Source organism: Hypanus sabinus, chromosome 4 (genome assembly GCF_030144855.1).
Source record: "Hypanus sabinus isolate sHypSab1 chromosome 4, sHypSab1.hap1, whole genome shotgun sequence".
Taxonomy (NCBI): Eukaryota; Metazoa; Chordata; class Chondrichthyes; order Myliobatiformes; family Dasyatidae; genus Hypanus; species Hypanus sabinus.
In genome coordinates, this window is record NC_082709.1 from 62,009,503 (window position 1) to 62,028,402 (window position 18,900).

General features: G+C 40.2%; 1 protein-coding gene across 3 annotated transcripts in view; it reads left to right on the forward strand.

Annotated features, from left to right (window-relative positions):
- Positions 1 to 18,900, forward strand: part of nbeal1 (neurobeachin-like 1) — a 284,052-nt gene that overhangs the window by 95,046 nt on the left and 170,106 nt on the right. For all 3 annotated transcript variants that reach the window (XM_059967252.1, XM_059967253.1, XM_059967254.1), the window contains exons 3-6: positions 2,224 to 2,385; positions 4,239 to 4,320; positions 6,687 to 6,814; positions 7,259 to 7,341. In XM_059967252.1, the coding sequence (XP_059823235.1) occupies positions 2,224 to 2,385; positions 4,239 to 4,320; positions 6,687 to 6,814; positions 7,259 to 7,341 (455 nt within the window). The remainder of the gene's footprint in view (positions 1 to 2,223; positions 2,386 to 4,238; positions 4,321 to 6,686; positions 6,815 to 7,258; positions 7,342 to 18,900) is intronic.

An 18,900-nucleotide genomic window follows, 5' to 3' on the forward strand; every position in this document is an offset into this window, starting at 1 on the left:
TACAGTCGGCCCTCCTTATCCGCGAATTCTGCATGCACGAATTCAACCAACTGCGAGTTGCAAAAACCCAGAAGTGCTCTTGTTGTTCGAGCATGTACAGACTTTTTTTCTTGTCATTATTCCCTATACAATGCAGTATACCAACAATTTTACATAGCATTTACATTGTATTAGGTATTATAAGTAATCTAGAGATGATTTAAAGTATGAGGATGTGCGTGCGTTATCGTGGATCGGGATCGAAAAAATTGGAAGTTCTCTTACTAAGTAAGTCGGAACAGGTACATCTGGAATTATTTAGAGTCAGTTAGTCAAGAGTTTGCCTTAGTGTATAGTATATATTTTACCTTTCTAAAACACTTAAGAACGTATGTTTCAGCACCAGGCTCGGGAATGGAAATTCTCGAGACTCAGGATAGATTGTCCCCGAGCGCGCTCTCCACCGTCCTGGGTTGATGTGGAGGATCAAAGATCCAAAACCCCAAAACCCAATAATTAAACTACTGCGTTGCTTAGTAATAATTGTAGCTTTCATCAGGGCAGAGCCTTTCTCACTTTATCCTTTAAAATTGTTCTGATCGTTGACTGACGTAGCCTAACGCTTTTCCAACGACCGATGGCATTTCACTTCTTTCCAATTGCTTTATTATTTCCACTTTATTTTCAATCGTGATCGTGATTATTTTCGCCAACAGAAACACTGCGGATTCAGATCCCTACCGCCAGGTCTTAATGTCCACCGCACTGAGACAGGTTAAATAAGGTCTGGGTTTCCGCTGGGTCCTAAGGTCCACCACATTGAAGCAGGTTGAATAAGGGACTTGAGGATCTGCAAATTTTGGTATCTGCGGGGTGGTGGTGGGGGTGGGGGGGGGGGGAACCAATCCCCTGCAGATAAGGAGGGCCGACTGTAAATCCTGTTTTTTTTATTCTTCAGTTGTATTGCCAGGCTTGTGATTGAATTCTGCAGGGGTGGATTCAAGAAATTTTAATTTGTTACTAACTTTTTCAAGCTATTTCAGAAAAAAAATGTCCACTTTCATCATGTTTTTGCTACCTATAATCTGAAAATAAAAACTTTACAACGGCCAGAAAATACACAGTGAAATGTCAGTTTGCATTCAGCAGTAAAAGAAAACAAATAACATTGCAGATGCTAGATTCAGAAACAAAAGCAAAAACACTGGGTGATCTTGGCCTCTGGAATCAGAACCAAGTTTATTATTACAGATATGTTGTCAGATTTCTTGTTTGTAGTGGTAGTAGTGCCAGCGTTGGGAAGGTTGTGCCAGTGATGGAGCTGGCTGTGTCCATAACCCTCTGCAGCCTCTTGTGAATCGACTGTGATAGAATCCGTCAGAATGCTCTCCACTGTATATTTGTAGAAATTTGGAAGAATCTTTGGTTACATACCAAATCTCCTCAAACTAGATCACTGGCATGCCTTTTTCCAGAATGTTTCATGTCAGAGATCCTAGAGAAGGTTGGCTTCTACCAACATTTCTGTTTTTGTTCTAGTTTGGGTTAAGTTGTTCATTAATACCTAGTTTCAAAAGATGGGATTGATTCCTTTCCACAGAAGGAAGTAATCTCTCAATATATTGGTACCAGTTCTTCGAGAGATTTCTCCATTTTTCCCCTTATTTCAGTGACAGATCTTTCCTTTCCAATTATTCAACACAATTCCATTCAAAGTTACCATTGCATCTACTTCAATGAGCTTTTCAGGTCAATGTAACAACTGTCTGCATAAACCCAATTGGATCACTCTTCTGATTTTACTAATTTTGGGATCCATTGGTTGCTATCTTTCCAGCTGGCGGAAGCCACTTCTCTGTTGATTTATCACCATTTTTTTCTGTAATTTTGAAGAATAAGCTGAAGTTTTTTACTGGACAGGGCACCATAAACTACAAGAGGGGAGAACAGTAACTCTGTTAGATCTATTGGTGTCTTTCCAAAACTGCCAGGGTCTACTCTGTTTAGCAGTTAATTGTGATCTGATTTGTGTACAGACTCTTAATGTTTCCAGCATGGTGACAATTGATCAATAGCAGAAGGTCTATTTATTATCCATTTGATACCTCAAGTTACTGTTCCAGGATTTCAGCTGAGTTTCTGATGAGTTGAATGACTTAAAAATATATTTTGTCTCCAGTATTTGCAGAAGTATTTATTTATCACAGTGTATCTCAACCTTGTAATGACTTTATTTCCCTCTAGATTGGATGAAGTCCCACCGGGGTTATCCTTGTTGCCTGATAACATTCTGCAGGTCATGAGACATCAGCAATTGCAGTGCATGCAGAAGCTGTCAGATGGGTTAGAGGATGAACAGCAAGCATTGGCACTCATCCTGGTCAAATTCCTCATCATTATATGCCGGTATGGTTTCAATATTATAGCCACATAAGAGAAAGAAACAGGAACAACTATCATCGTGGTACCTCACTACTTGTAGTCTCCCAACCCTAAAATGATCTGTTTATTCCTGATTTGTTTCCTGTCAATTGTCCAGTACGATTATGCTTGATCTTCTTCCTCATTACTACTTTGTACTAATTGATATTACTTGATTCCCTTAATATCCCAAGAACACATTGATCTTTGACTTCAGTATACTCTCTTCAGAGCCTCGTGGATAAAAAATTTTCCAGAGAACCATGCTATCTAATTGGGGGGGGGGGGGTGCAGAGGGGCAAAGGGGAAAGATCTTTTAATTAATGTCTTGAACAGCTGATCCTTTATTCTGAGATTGTGATCTCTGGTTTCTGGACGTTCCACCTCTTTCAGTAGCCCCACATCTAAGTTGGTAAAACCTATGTTAATTTTGTATGTTTCAATAATTACCTCTTGTTCTGAAATTGTTTGTAGGTCATATTCACATAATTCTCCTAACACCCTCTCCCCCAATTCAAGGAATCATTGTGAATTTATGCTCTATTGCAAGTATATCCTTCCTTGGGTATGAATGTCAGACTCGTTCACAGTATTCCTGATGCAATCTCACCAAGGCACTAAATATTTTCATGCCGTAGGCAATTTACTTTAGTTCATTGTGTGCATCATTCAGATTTCAAATTGATCTAATTCAGTTTGAATCTTCTGCCATTTTATTATCACTCTTCTTCAAAGGTCTTTTAACTCCCAGATTATCAACTAACTTTTTTAAATGACACAGTACTAGATTTAAAATAGATTATTACCTCATTGATAAACATTGATCTGGAAAACTGTCTCTAAAGTACTCTGACTTTGTCTTTCATATCTTACTCCTTAATTGGTTTGCCCAAGATTAGATGAAACTCTTTCATTGTAGTACCTTGTTAAGTGCTCCTCCAGCTTCCTAATTATACATTTCTTCTACATTACTATCACCACTTTGGGGCTGATATAAAGTCCTTGCGAATGTTTAGTCTTTCTGAGCTTCATCCAAACTGATTCTACTATTTGAATAACAGCCCACCTTATGCTGGCTTCCTCCCCCTTCCTTTTTTGTCCTGATGAAGGGTCTTAGCCCAAAGTGTCAACTCATTAATCCTTTCCATAGAGGCTGCTTAACCTGCTGAGTTCCTCCGGCATTTTGTGTGTTACTCAGCGACAGTTATTTTTCCTTTAACCATTTAAGGAAAGATTGAATAGATTAGGATCTTATTTCCTAGAGCGACAATGAGACAATAGAGGTGTGCAAGATTATGAGGGGTATAGATGGGGCAAATGCAAGCAGGCTTTTACCACTGAGATGGGTGGATCTAGAACTGGAGTTCATGGTTTAAGGGTAAAAGGTGAAATGTTTAAGGGGAATATGAGGGGGAGCTTCTTCACTCAGAGGGTGGTGAGAGTGTATAATGAGCTGCCAGCAGAAGTGGATGTGGGTTTGATTTCAACATTTAGGGGAAATTTGGATAGGTACGTAGATGAGAGCTATGGAGGCTGTGGTCTGGGTTATGGGATGATGGGACTATCCTGTTTCTGTGCTGTATTGTTCTATGACTCTGATTCTATTTGGAGTTTTCGAGGAACAGTTTAAATTATAAATAGAATGATAAAAAGTTCAAATATACTCAGTGGCCTCAGTTCTTCATTCTGAGATGTTAGTTCCCCCCCCACCACACACTTCCATCCTGACCTGCTGAGTATTTCCACCATTTTCTGTTTTTACTTTAGGTTTACAACACCTGTACTATTTTTTGATTTTCAATGTAAGCTATAAATTAGTCATTCTCCTTTCATTGCAGGAACCTAGCTAATGTTGAGGAGATTGGAACCTGCTCATACATTAACCATGTTATCACTATGACGACAGTCTACATTCAACAGGTAAGTGAGAACTTAATTTTCACAATAAATCCTTTCTTCAGTATATTTCCAGCACTTTATATCCAAAAGCAAAAACCCTTCCAGGTGAGGCAACACTTCATCTGTGAGTCTACTGTGTCTGGTGCTCCGGATGTGGCCTCCTCTACATTGGTGAGGCCTGTTGTAAGTTGGGGGACTGCATCGTCGAGCACCACTGCACAAGTGGGACTTCCCAGTTGCCAAACTGATTCCCATTCCTGTTTCGACATATTTGTCCATGGCCGCTTGTGCCAAGAAGAGATCACCCTCAGGGTGGAGGAGCACCATCTTGTATTCTGGATAGCCTCTAACCTGATGGCATGAATGTTGATTTCTCCTTCTGGTAATTAAATTGTCTCAAACACCACCCCCCTCCCCCCATTCCTCACTCTGACCTTTTACATGTTCTCACTTGCCTATTACTTCTCTCTGGATCCCCTCCTCTTACCCTTTCCCCTATGGTCCATTCTTTTCTCCTATCTCCTCTCTTCCAAATTCCTTAATTTCCACTCTTTGACCTTTCCCACCCACTTGACTTCACCTGTCACCTTCTAGCAAGCCTCCTTCCCCTCCCCACTCTGTCTTTTTATTCTGGCATCTTCCCCCTTCCTTGTCAGTCCTGAAGAAGGGTCTCAGCCCAAAATATCAACTATTTATTCATTTCCATAGATGCTGCCTGACCTGCTGAGTTCCTCCAGCATTTTGTGTTCCTTTGGATTTCTAGCATCCTGAATTTTTTTTGTTAATTATTTAGTAATATTGTAACTTTTGCATTAGTTTTCTGTAGATATCAGTTTTTTTAATTATTTCTGTTAAACTTTTAGCATTTAAGACAAAAATTGGAACAGGTGCTAAAATACCCAGTTAAAACGTCAAGTCAAGTCAAGTCAAGTCACTTTGTATTGTCATTTTGACCAAAACTGCTGGTACAGAACACAGTAAAAATGAGACAACGTTTTTCAGGACCATGGTGCTACGTGAAACAATACAAAAACTACACTGAACTACGTAAATCAACACAAAAAATGACACTAGACTACAGACCTACCCAGGACTGCATAAAGTGCACAAAACGGTGCAGGCATTACAATAAATAATAAACAAGACAATACGCACAGTAGAGGGCAGTAAGTTGGTGTCAGTCCAGACTCTGGGTGTTGAGGAATCTGATGGCTTGGGGGGAAGAAACTGCTACAAAGACTGGTCGTGACAGCCCAAATGCTTCGGTGCCTTTTCCCAGATGGCAGGAGAGAGAAGAGTTTATATGAGGGGTGCGTGGGGTCCTTCATAATGCTGTTTGCTTTGCGGATGCAGCGTGTAGTGTAAATGTTCGTGATGGCTGGAAGAGAGACCCCGTTGATCTCAGCTGACCTCACTATCTGCTGCAGGTCTTGCGATCCGAGATGGTGCAATTTCTGAACCAGGCAGTGATGCAGCTGCTCAGGATGTTCTCAATACAACCTCTGTAGAATGTGGTGAGGATGGGGGGTGGGAGATGGACTTTCCTCAGCCTTTGCAGAAAGTAGAGACGCTGCTGGGCTTTCTTTGCTATGGAGCTGTTGTTGAGGGACCAGGTGAGATTCTCCGCCAGGTGAACACCAAGAAATTTGGTGCTCTTAACAATCTCTACTGAGGAGCCATCAATGTTCAGCGGAGAGTGGTCGCTCTGTGCCCTCCTGAAGTCAACAACCATCTCTTTTGTTTTGTTCACATTCAGAGACAGGTTCTTGGCTGTGCACCGTCCGTAAAGCTGCTGCACCTCCTCTCTGTATGCTGATTCATCGTTCTTGCTGATGAGACCCACGGTTGTGTCATCGGCGAACTTGATGATGTGGTTTGAGCTGTGTGTTGAGGCACAGTCGTGGGTCAGCAGTGGACTGAGCATACAGCCCTGGGGAGCCCCCGTGCTCAGTGTGATGGTGTTGGAGATGCTGCTTCGGATCCGGACTGACTAAGGTCTCCCAGTCAGGAAGTCTAGGATCCAGTTGCATCAGGAGAGGAATATGCTACTGTCAGTAAAAGTAGTAATGTAAAGACCTATGGGAGGAAGAAACATGAAAAGATTATTTGTGAACTGAGGGAAATAAAGGAGCAAGTAAGAATATGCCCAAATAAATTCAATATTTGATAGTGTCATGTAAAATTGCTTTTTTTGAATATAGTAGCTTTTCATTTAGAATCATCGCTGGGAAATTTGGTTTTAATTTTGTTACTGTATGAATGTTCATTACAGCATTAGTGAGAGCTGCAAACAAATACCTAACAGAAATGTAGCGAGACTGGAGCTTCCTTGAAACCAGTGCTACATTCTCAGTATTGACATTCTCTTAATTTTCTTTTACTATAAGTTAAAAAGCAAGACCAAAGAGAAAGAAATGGCAGACCAAACACCAGCTGAAGATTTTGTAAGGCATGCACTCATCTTCTGTGAGAGTCTGTATGATCCATATCGAAACTGGAGACAGAGAGCAGCTGGGTAAGTGGATCAAGATATCAAGTAAATGCTGAAACCCAAGCTTTATTTTGGTGAACTCCACTTTAGTAAAAAGTATTAATTTTTAGATTAAAATATCAACTAGTGTTATTTTTATATTACACAGCTTTAAAAGATGTTATTAATATTGTAAGTAATTTTGATCCTTTACACATTAGTAAAGGTGAATTTTCAGTGAGATTGGCAGTGAAGTTCTGGGTCTGTGGTCTGTGGATTTGACTGTGGTTCATGTTATGATGTGTTTCTGTTTGTTCCTTTTTCTGTTGCTATTTTGGGCAACTTTGAATCGAAGTGATTGCAAACAAGAACACGTATATGTTTGTCTTCTTGTAGAATTCTTGATATTACCATAGCTCTGCTTTATTATCCCAGCTGTTCTTTGTTATTTATTAATTGTAACATTCATTCTTCTGAATTTTTTTCCAGTAAAGTTGTCAGTGGGGTGGAGAAGAGTAGACAAAAATATAAAGCAGCTTGTTTAACTGTGGAGTTCATTCCTTTCTTTTATCGTAAGTAGTCTATAATTGTTTTTTGCTACTCTGTTCAATTCATATGTAAAATAATTGAACTTCCAGTTATCACATTTGTCTCCTCCCCAAAAAGATCTTCAAATAACAATTTAATCCCTACAAGTGGTATAGTAAAGTTCATTTTTCAAAACCAAACTGCCCGTTCATATTAAAGTGATTTGAGAGGTATCTGCTCTATTTCTCAATTTGATAGTGGCTCAGTGACTTGAGTTTTTGAGACTTAGTTTTCAATTAAGAAACCACACTGTTGTGATCAGGAATTCAGTGTGTCAACTGATTGGATTGACTAATGTTATATTGCTTGAGTTTTGTAGGAGCAGATTGTATTGAGATAGAGCAACAAGGTTAACCTGGAGAGGGGAGACAAAGCAAAGGTATTGTTAGAAAACTAAGGTTTGAGTCAGTTTTGTACAGTGGATGTCATACACCTGTTTACTTCAAAAATACTAGATGTGCTTCAAGTGCTGTGGACTTAGTAGAGGTGTATGGTATGTACCTTTCAATTAAGTTTGTGCCCACTAGAACTTTTCCTTTTATTGCTCACCTCTAAAGAGGAAAGGTGGTTCCTTTTACCTTTGAACCACAAAGCAAAGTTAAGGAATTGATATGGGTTGCAAGAATTTCAACATTTATGACCTTTGGTATGTTGACCTAACTGATGTTGGAGGCTGTTAATGGTAGAAAATATTGAGTAGATAATTTATTTATCATAAATACGGAGTTTCAAGTATTTTTAAAGTATCTAAACATTGTTTTTAGTGATCTATGGTCAAAGGTGATAAGTGACTTTTGGTGCCAAACCGACCAATCAGTTTAATGAATTGGGAGGATCTGTTTAGCTCCCAAGTCATTTCAGGTTAGATCTCTGTATGTACACTTTCAGCACAAAATCTATGGCTGTGTTTCAGTGTTTGCTGTTGAATTAAAGGTGTGATTAGTAAATGCTTATTATTGTCACGTGTTCTGAGATACTGTAGAAAGACTTTATATTTCCATTGTTCTCCATATGGATCATTCCAAACACAAGTGCATTAAGATAGCATGCAAAGGGAAAAGCAATACAGTATACAAAATAAAGTGTGAAGTGTAGTACAGATTGACAAATTAGATTAAGGGTCATGACAAGATTGATTAAGAGATCATTTTCATTGTAAAAGAAGCCTGTTCAAGAGTTTTTTAGCAGATTGATAGAAGCTATTCTGGAGCATATAGTGCATGCTTTCGAGTTTTTGTATATTCTGCCTGATGGAAGGGAGAGAAGGGCGAATTACTAGTGGGCGGGATCTTTGATTATGTTTAGTTGCATTCCCAAAGCAATATGAAATTTGGACAGTATTTCAGTTTAGAGGTCATGTTGTCAGGAGTACATACAGTGCCAATAAAAATTATTCGCACCCCCTCCACCGGAAGTTTTCATGTTTTATAACATTGAATCACAGTGGATTTAATTTGGCTTTTTTGATACTGATCAACAGAAAAGATTCTTTGGTGTTGAAGTGAAAACAAATTTCTACAAATTGGTCTAAGTTTTTTTGTAATTATTAAACACAAAATAATTGATTGCATAATTACTCATCCCCTTCATGTCAGTATTTAGTAGATGCACCTTTGGCAGCAATTACAACCTTGAGTTCTTGTGGATAGGTCTCTATCAGCTTTGCACACCTGGACACTGCATCTTTTCCCCATTCTTCTTTACAAAGCTGCTCAAGCTCTGTCAGATTGCATAGCGATCATGAGTAAAAAGCCTTTTTCAAGTCCAGACACACATTCTCAATTGGATTGAGGTCTGAGCTTTGATTTGGCTATTCCAGGACAATAACTTTGTGATTTTGCTTGAGGTCATAGTTGCAGTGCTCTTGCAGACTCTATCAGGTTTTCCTCCAGGATTTACAAATACAAAATACAAATACCTTATTGTCACCAAACAATTGATACTAGAGTATACAATCATCACAGTGATATTTGTTTCTGCGCTTCGCGCTCCCTGAAGTACAAAAGAAAATGGTGGGCAGAGGGATCCTAAAGCCCCTCCGCTTCAATCTGACCAGCAGCCCAGCTCTTTTCCCATGCTTCCTCGGTAATTTGTGCATCTTTCCAGATTTCCATCGATGCAGTGTGTTGTTGGCAGCTCTTTCCCTGTATTTTGCTGCATTCATTTTACCCACTACCTTCACAAGCCTTCCAGGGCCTGCTACAGTGAAGCATCCCTACAGCATGATGCAGCTACCACCATGATTCACGGTAGGGATGGTGTGTTTTTGATGATGTTTAGTCTGAGGCCAAAAAGCTCAAATTTGGTTTCATCAGACCATAGAACCTTCTTCCAGCTGACTTCAGAGTCACCTACATGCCTTCTGGCAAACTCTAGCTGAGATTCCATGTAATTTTTTTTTTAGCAGCAGCTTTCTCTTTGCCCGCTCCCATAAAGCAGTGATTGGTGAACTACCTGAGCAATAGTGTTGTATGTACAGTCTCTCCCATCTCAGCTACTGAACCTTGTAACTCCACAGCTGTTGTAGGTCTCTTTGTAGCCTCCCTCACTAGTCCCCTTCTTGCACGGTCACTTGGTTTTTAAGGACGACTTGCTCAAGGCAGAGTTAACAGCTGTACCGTATTCTTTCCATTTCTTGATGTTTGACTTCACTGTACTCCAAATTCAGTGACTTGGAAATTTTCTTGAATCCATCTCCTGACTTGTGCTTTTCAATAACCTTTTTCATGGAGTTGCTTGGAGTGTTCTTTTATCTTCATGGTGTAGTTTTTGCCAGGATACTGACTCACCAGCAGTTGGACCTTCCAGATACAGGTGTATTGTTACTATAATCAATTAAAACACCGTGACTCATATGCTGATCTCCATTTAACTAATTATGTGACTTCTAAAACCAATTGGCTGCACCAGTGATGATTTGGTGTGTCATATTAAAGGGGGTGAATACTTAAGCAATCAACTATTTTGTGTTTTATATTTGTAATTAATTGAGATCACTTCATAGAGATCTGTTTTCACTTTGACGCGGAGTCTTTTTCTGTTGATGTGTCAAAAAAAGCCAAATTAAATCCATTGTGATTCAACATTGTAAATACTTTTTATAGGTACTGTATAATATCTCAAGGCACATCTTCCAGAATGCTCCTAATGTCCTGAGTAATATTTGGCTCTCAACCAGCATGATTGAGAAGAACAGATTATCTGGTCATTTTCATTCAGATGCTAATGAGAGATTGTTTTGAACAAGTTCGCTGTCTTTCCCACGTTAAGAATACACTGATACTTTAAAAGGCCTCGGTCGTTATGGTGAGCTTTGGGGCATTTTGAGATCATGAAAGGTGCCAAATAAAGATTTTCCTTTTTTCTATCTAATACTCTGCTGTGCGGTGGTGGCTAAAGGTAGGATGAGGGTGTACATCCAGGGGTTTAATTGAGATGTTACAAATTACAGCAGGGTCTCAAGGATGTGAAAATTAAAATGCAGAAGCTTGAGGCTAGTGATCTCTGGATTACTTAAGATGCCATGTGCTAGTGAGTCCAGGAATTAAATGACAGGCCAAGTAAATGCATGGCTGAAGAGCTGGTGCATGGGACAAGGATTCAGATTCTTGGATCACTGGGGTCTCATCTGGGGTCGAGGTGACGTTTACAGGAGAGATGGGTTGCACTTGAACCAGAGAGGGGCTGATATCCTAGTGAGTAATTTTGCCACCAGTGTGGATTTAAACTAGATTGGCAGTGGGATGAGGCTCGAGAGCAAAGTCGATAAGAAGACAGGAGAATGTACAGCAACCAAAGTATGTAAATATAGCAGAGTAGCCATGATTACAGTAAAAGACCAGTTGGGAACCCTACTTTAAATTTCATTTATTTCAGTGCACATAGCTTAACAGGTAAGGTGGACGACTGAGGGTGTGGGTTGCTTCTAAGGACTGGGATATTGTGGTCATAGCAAAAATGTGGCTGAGAGAAGGGTGGTACAATGTTCTGGGATAGTTGCTTTAGGCATGACAGAAGAACAGGTAGAGGTGGAGTGGTGTTGCCTTTTTGATAAGGGAAGTCATAGTAACAGAACTTAGTGAGGATATTCGTAAAGCGTCATCTAATGAGGCCATCTGGGTAGAACTTAGAAGTAAGAAGTGTGTGATTACCTTGGTAGTGCTGTATTATGGCAGGAATGAGCTGATATTTTGGAGAATTGCATGCAGTTGTGAAAATAGTAGGTTGGTAGTAGTGGGAGATTTTTATTCTCCTAGTATTGACAAGGTCTGGGTGGGGAGAATTTGTGTGACGGTTCCTCATGCAATACATAGAGAAACCAACTTGAGAAGGAGCAATAGTGGACCTTTGTTTAGGGAATGAAGTGGCTCAAGTAACTGAGGTGGCAGTTGAGGCACATTTTGGGTCTAGAGACCACAATTCTATTCGTTTTTAAATGGTTATGGAAAAACATAGAACAGATCTACATTAAAGTGCAGGGACTAGAGCAGGATCAACTTTCAGGGCATTAGGAAAATGTTAATTGGGTTCAACTGGGTGAGCCTGTTCAAAGCGAAAGAAACAGTTGGCAAGTGGGAAGCTTTAAAAAGGGTTAAATCAAGAGTCCAGGGATAGCATGTTCCTGTTAGAATGAAGGGTAGATGTGCCAAGTTCAGTGAGCACTGGCTGGCAAGAGATATTGAAACTCTGGTCAGGAAAAATAATGAAGTGTGCATTGCATGATGAGTATATAAAGTTTAAGACCAAGCTTAAAAGGGAAATCAGAAGGGCAAAAGCAGGGTAGGAGATGGATTTGGTGGGCAGGGTTAAAGATAATCCTAAGAGGTTCTTCAGTTTTATTAACAGTAAAAGGGTGGCTAGGGAGAGATTTGGTCCTCTTAAAAGACCACCAGGGCCGTCTGTGTGGGGAACTGCAGGAAATACTGAGATTTTTAAATGTCCTCTGTGTTTACTAAGGGAAATATCATGGGTGTCAAAGAAATTAGAGTAATGAGTGGAGGGGTCTTGATTATATGCATGTTTCAAGGAAGGTGGTGTTTGCACCCTTGAAGCACATTAAGGTGGGCAAATCCCTTGGGGCTGACCAAGTGCGCTCCTGGACCTTATGGGAGGCCAGGGAAAAAAATCACAGAGGCTTAGCCCCTGGCAAAGTTCCAGAAGACTGGAGAGTGGCTGATGTTGTTCCATTGTTCAAGGAAGATGTGTGCCCACATATGTGTGGAGCTGCAGGAAACAGTTGAGATTTTGCAAGGGCAAGCCAAGGATCTACTGTCTGGTGAGCTTGGTTTCCATTCTTTTTTTCTTCTTCAATATTTTTATTGATTTCTTACAAAAAAGAATACAGAGTACAGGAGGATATATATCATATATCAATTACAATATATTTCAATCACACTTATAGTCTCATTACCCCATATTCATGTAAATTAAATTGATTTGTAATATTGAAAAGTAATAATCTTATTATACAAAAAAAATCTAAACCGACTACCAAGAAAAGCTATTTGGTAAAGAAAGAAAAAAGGAAAAAACTATTTATTGTATAGTAAAACATATTATTAGCCAACATTTGTACTTGATAGCAAATCAAAGATTTTGAAAGTAGTTCAGAAAAGGTCCCCACAATGTTAAAAAGTCTTGTCTTGATTCAGAAATTGAACCACGAATCTTCTCTAAATTTAAGCATGACATAACATTGCTTAGCCATTGAGCATGAGTAGGTGGAGCAACATCCTTTCACCTAAGCAACAATGCCCTCCTAGCTATAAGAGAAATAAAAGCCATTTATAAGCCACTTAGATTTCCATTCTAAGCAAGATCTGCGATCTCTTAGATAGTCAAAGGCTGATCAGGAATAGTCAACATGATTTGGTGTGTGGAAGTTCATGCCTGACAAGTCTTCTGGAGTTTTTCCAAGGGGATGAATGAAGAAGGGCCAGTGGATGTTGCCAACGTGGACTTTAGTAAAAACTTTAACAAAGGTCCTAAATGGAAGGCTGATTTGGAAAGTTAGGTCACATGGGATTCAGGGGGAACTAGCAAGGTGGATTCAAAATTGGCTTGATGAGAGGAAGCACGTTTAATGGTTGAAGCACAAACAAGAGAAAATCTCCAGATGCTGGAAATCCAAACAATGCACACAAAATGCTGGAGGAACTCAGCAGGCCAGGCAGCATCTGTGGGGCTAAAAAGTACAGTTGCTGTTTTGGGTCTCGGCCCAAAATGTTGACTGTACTTTTTTCCTTAGATGCTGCCTGGTCTGCTGAGTTCCTCCTGCATTTTGTGTGTTGCTTGTTTTAACGGTTCAAGGTTGACTCTGTAACAGGAGATCTGTGATTAGGATTGTGCACCAGGAGTCAGTGTTGAGGCCACTTGTTATTCATTATTTTTGCAAATTATTTGGATGTAAATTGTTGACGATACTAAATTAGGGGTTCTTGTTGATGGTGAAGCAGGTTACAATAAATTACAATGAGATTTTGATCAATTAGGGAAATAGTTTGAGGAAAGGCAAATGGCTTTCATCTTGGACAGTCAAACTAGTGTAGGGCTAAAACAGTGAAATGAGTTTTATGGAATAGAGGGACCTGGAAGTACATCTGTACGATTCATTGACAGCAGCTGTACAAGTAGACAGGGTGGTGAAGCAGGTGCTTAGCATGCTTGCCATCATCAGAGGGAGCACTGAGTTTAGGAGCAGGGACATTATGTTGTAGTTACAAGTCATTGGTAAGCCAGCACTTGGGGTATTGTATACGGTTTTGGTCACCCTTTTATAGGAAAGAAATTGTCAAGCTGAAGAGTGTGCAGAAGAGATTTATGAGGATGTTGCCTGGATTTAAGCATCTGAGTTATAGGGAGAGTTTGGTCATGCTAGATCTTTATTCCTTGGAGTATAGGAGAATGAAGGGTGACTTCATCGAAGTTTATAAAATGATGAGGGTACGAATAAGATGGATGGTCATAGTGTTTTTCCCAGGACTTGGGAGTCCAAGACCAGAAGGCATAGATCCAAGAGGGGAGAGATTTAAATGAGACCTGAGAGATAACTTTCCACAGAAGGTTTTGACTATCTTTGGTGAGCTGCTGGGCGAGGTAGGTTAGACAGGTACAATAGCAAAATGTAGGGGGCATTTGAATGGGTACATGGAGGGGAAGGTCTTGGAGGGTACTGTGCTGAACGTGAGTAACTGAGATAAGCAGAGATGGTGCTGTGATTGGTGTGAGCAGAGGGATCTGTTTCCATGCTGCAGTACTCTATGACTACAATATAGATGTTAAAGGTCCGTGAAGGCTCTCAATTTGAATTACTGCCGAAGGTATGTTTGTGTGGGTATTGGGTGGTGAAACCCCTGCCTTGTATTCTGCTGTTATCTACTATTAATGGCTATCATATATGTTAACCCACATTGTGGGTTTACATACATGCATCAACAGCCTGAGCCAGATGATGCAGCTCTGCTATTGTGATGTATGTGAATAAGAGTAATCCTTGCTTCAATGCAAGAGTGAGCAGGATACGATTGGGAAATAAGAGGTGTGCACTTTCTGTTGTAAAAATTTTCCAACAACTTTTCAATTTGTCTGTCAATTTTGCCCAGAACCTTGGATTGTTGTGTAAAATTGAAGTACACATTAAAAGTAAATTGAACTGATGCTTTGAAGCAGAAAATTGCAAGCAAGGAGCAAATGTACAGTAGTAAAGGAATGAATTAACTAAAGAAGTTATGCAGTTTATAAAAATAGTTTGGCAAAAATAATAATCACCGGCTGTTAGATAAAGAAAGAGGGAGTGGAAACAAAAATAAAAATGCTGACCAATAAGATATCCATTAGTGCTTTAAAATATTAATTTTGACAATGGTAGTTTCCTTGTATGGAATGGAGTCCAATGAGTTTTTTTTAGGAAAACAAAAATATTTGCTTATCTGCTTGTCCCCAGTTGAAGTGCTCCTCAGAGTTAATTGATATAGAGCTAATTTTGAATCATTTTATCAGGGAATGAAATGTTTTCTTTGTTTTGTGCAATTCTTCCAGACTGTGGTACATCCTGCTGATACTTGATGTTATCAGTTAATTAACATAGTACATGACCTAACACAAATTGGGCCTTTGTATTCAGAGCTTGAGAACTAGTTAGATAATAACTGACCACAGGAGTCTTTTGCATAAGCTGTTCTGACTTGAAAACAGCAAGATCTGGAGATATTTAGAGTCAAAATGACAATTTCAAGCTGTTGAGAGAGTGACCAATGAATTCATTCATACTGCTCCTGCTAAGCAAGAGGTACATCTTCCTGTTGGTTTGCAGAGATAATAAATGACTGCAGATATGAAGGCACTATTTCCCCACCATCTGCCCACAATAACCTCTCTCCAAAACACATTTTTTGTCCTATTTCTGACTGCTGATAGATGCTGTAAGATCTGGCCTATAGGTGTTGATACTAGCCTCTTGGCCAAATAACTGCTTCTTTGGCAGTCCTTGGGACTAAGGATGATTTGTTTTCACTCCGTTTCAGTGGGATCTTCAACAGATGATATTGCCATTGTGGGCCCTATAGCGTTCTTCATAGAGTTTCAGAGAGAGAACATGAAAGCAGGCCCATTAGCCCACAAAATACTGACTAAAATACCCATTTCCCAACATTATCCTACATTACCAACAGATGGGAAATGCTGGAGAAACTCAGCCGGTCAGGCAGCATCTATGGAAATGAATGAACAGGCGAAGTTTTGGGCTGAGACCATTCCACAGGACTGGAAAGAAAGGGCGAAGGAGCCAGAATAAGAAGGTGGGGAGGGGACAGAGTACAAGCTAGAAGGTGATGGCAGAGGGTGAAGTCAGAAGCTGGAGGTGATCAGTGGAAAAGGGCTGGAGAAGAAGGAATCTGATAGAAGAGAGTGGACCATGGGAGAAAAGGAAGGAGGAGGGGTATCCAGGGTAGATGATAGGCAGGTGAGGAGAAGAGGAGAGGTAAGAGGGGAGCTAGAGGCTGGAAGTAAAGACGATGGAATGGCAAAAGTTACTGAAAGTTGAAGAAGTTGATGTTCATGCAGTCAGAATAGAGGCTACTTAGATGGACTGAGGTGTTGCTTCTCCACCCTGAGAATGGACTCATCATGCCAGTAGAGCAGACCATGGATTGACATGTCAGAATGGGAATGGGATTAGAATTGAAATTCTACTGGGAAATCCTGCTTTTTATGGATGAAGTGAAGGTGCTCAACTAAGTGGTGCCCCAACTCCACATCAGGTCTCACCAGTGTAGAGGAGGCCACATCAGGAACACCAGATATAGTAGACGATGCCAGCTGATTCACAGGTGAAGTGTTGCCTCACCTCGAAGGACTGTTTGGGGCCCTGAATGAAGGTGAAGGAGGAGGTGACTGGACAGATGTAGCAATTATACTGCTTGCAGGCATACGTGCCAGGAGGGAGATTGGTAGGGAGGGATGAATAGATAAGAGAATTACAGAGGAAGCAATCCCTGTGGAAAGTGGGTGGGGGGGAGGTGAAGATATATTTGGTGATGGGGTCCTTTTTGAAGATGGCAGGATCCTACACTTTTTCCCTTTACACTTTCCTATCAGCTTTTATTTCCTGTCCCTCCCCAGATTCCACCACTTACCTATAATTCAAAGTGGCCAATTGATCTGTGGACCCACACACTTCTCGGATGTGGGAGGAAATTCCCATGATCACACAGAAAATGTGGTGTAGGATGGAGAATCTGAGTTAGAAGGTGCTTGATTGGTGGACAGATAGTAGTTTGGGAAGTGGCAAATTCTTTCTGATGTTTATGTCAGGCTTTCTGTGTATCCCTGACAAGTGGACACAAAATTCTCAAGTCATTCCATTAGTTCCTCCTTCCCTTCCTTCTGCAGAGTTGTGTGTCAACGTCGGGAGTCTGATATTCAGTGACCAATTGACATTACATCAGAGCTGACTGTAATGAGGGTCTCAAAGCTGGAATGCCGACTGGAGAGAGGACACTGTTTGTTTTCTTGTTCTTCCTGTGGACTTGCAGATGTTAAGGACATCGATTTCGTGTTGGATTTGAAGTCTTGGCTTTCAAACGTATTTTTTTCCTCAGAATTTGGAAGGTAGTGAATGAAACATGTCTATACCAAACTTGATGCCAAAATAATCTCATCTGCCTGCTCATGATCTATATTCCTCCATTCCCTGCTTGTTCATGTGCCTGCCTAAATACCTTGTGTGATGTCTTCCACCACTTCCTCTAGCAGCACAATCCATGCCTACCACTCTTTCAGGAGAGGTGTAGGAGTGGGGAATAAAGAATTGCCTTGTAAATCTCTTAAACTTTCTTGCTTTAACAAAACCTATGCCCTCTAGTATTTCACATTTCTATTGTGGAAGTCATGAGAAGCCAAAGGTTTAGATAATGTCCAAGCAGGGATAGTTTACAGATAGTGCGGAGTCAACCCAGGCAAGAAAAGTCTTTGAAGCTCATAGCTTTCCTTTGCACGGCATGGGGCTGGAGCCACTTGGCATATCAATGCAAGAAAAAGATGCAAACAAAAGATTCTAGAGTGACACTATTGGTCAGTTGCTTTACTTATTCTGAAGTATTATTGGCCTGTAACATACAGATTTGTTTAATACCTACGTTATTGTGGTATGATTGGTGACTGATATGCAAATAAGGAATTTGAACATCCACAAGGTTACCAACTGATCAATATCTGTATCCAACTTGTCAATTCCTGTATAATAATTACATCTCATTGTTTAAACTTTAGACCAGGTTGTTGATGGGGGCAATGCTGTTTTTGTTGTACACAAGGAAGTACTGGTGTGATTTAGGAATGAGTGCAAGAGTCCAGTTAATCGATGATGACACCATCTAGGAGAGTGATTCTTGACTGTCTGCTCTATGCCTCTCATAATTTTATAAAATATTGGAAGAGATGCTTTCTTCTGGAGACTTGTCAGAGGATTGTGTTGTACAGTGAAGCCAAATTTGTAGAGGACTCTTTGTGGACAAAAGTACAAGGCTTGTTTTATTTATGCATCAATGAATAAGTCGACGATAATTTGAAGCTCAGCCCCAAGCATGCAAATATGCAAATGCAATCGTTGCACTGCAGTTCAATGACAGAAGTTGTTTCTGCAGTGGAGACAATGTAGTTTGAATTTCCTCTTTGTCCTATAGAATAGCTGCACTGAAGGTGGGGGGGGGGGCGGGAATGTGGACAGGTGAGTCTCATCGTTGTGGTGAAACTGATATGTTCTCTTATCTAAGTGTCAGTGCAATGACATAGACTTGCTTTAGTCATAGTCTACATTGAGATTGGTTCTGGTGTGGTTTTTCATTCAAGTAGTTTGCACAATATTGTGAAGCAGATGTTAGAATTTCTGCAGGCAGCCTAATTTAAGAAGAAGGCTTCAGTCCTCCTCTCAATTGGTATAATCAAATGGCTTTTGTGAAATCAAGAAAGCCCCCGTGTACTGTTGATGCTGTTTCTTGCATTGATGCTCTGTAAACAACATAACCACTACCTGTAGATGGACATAA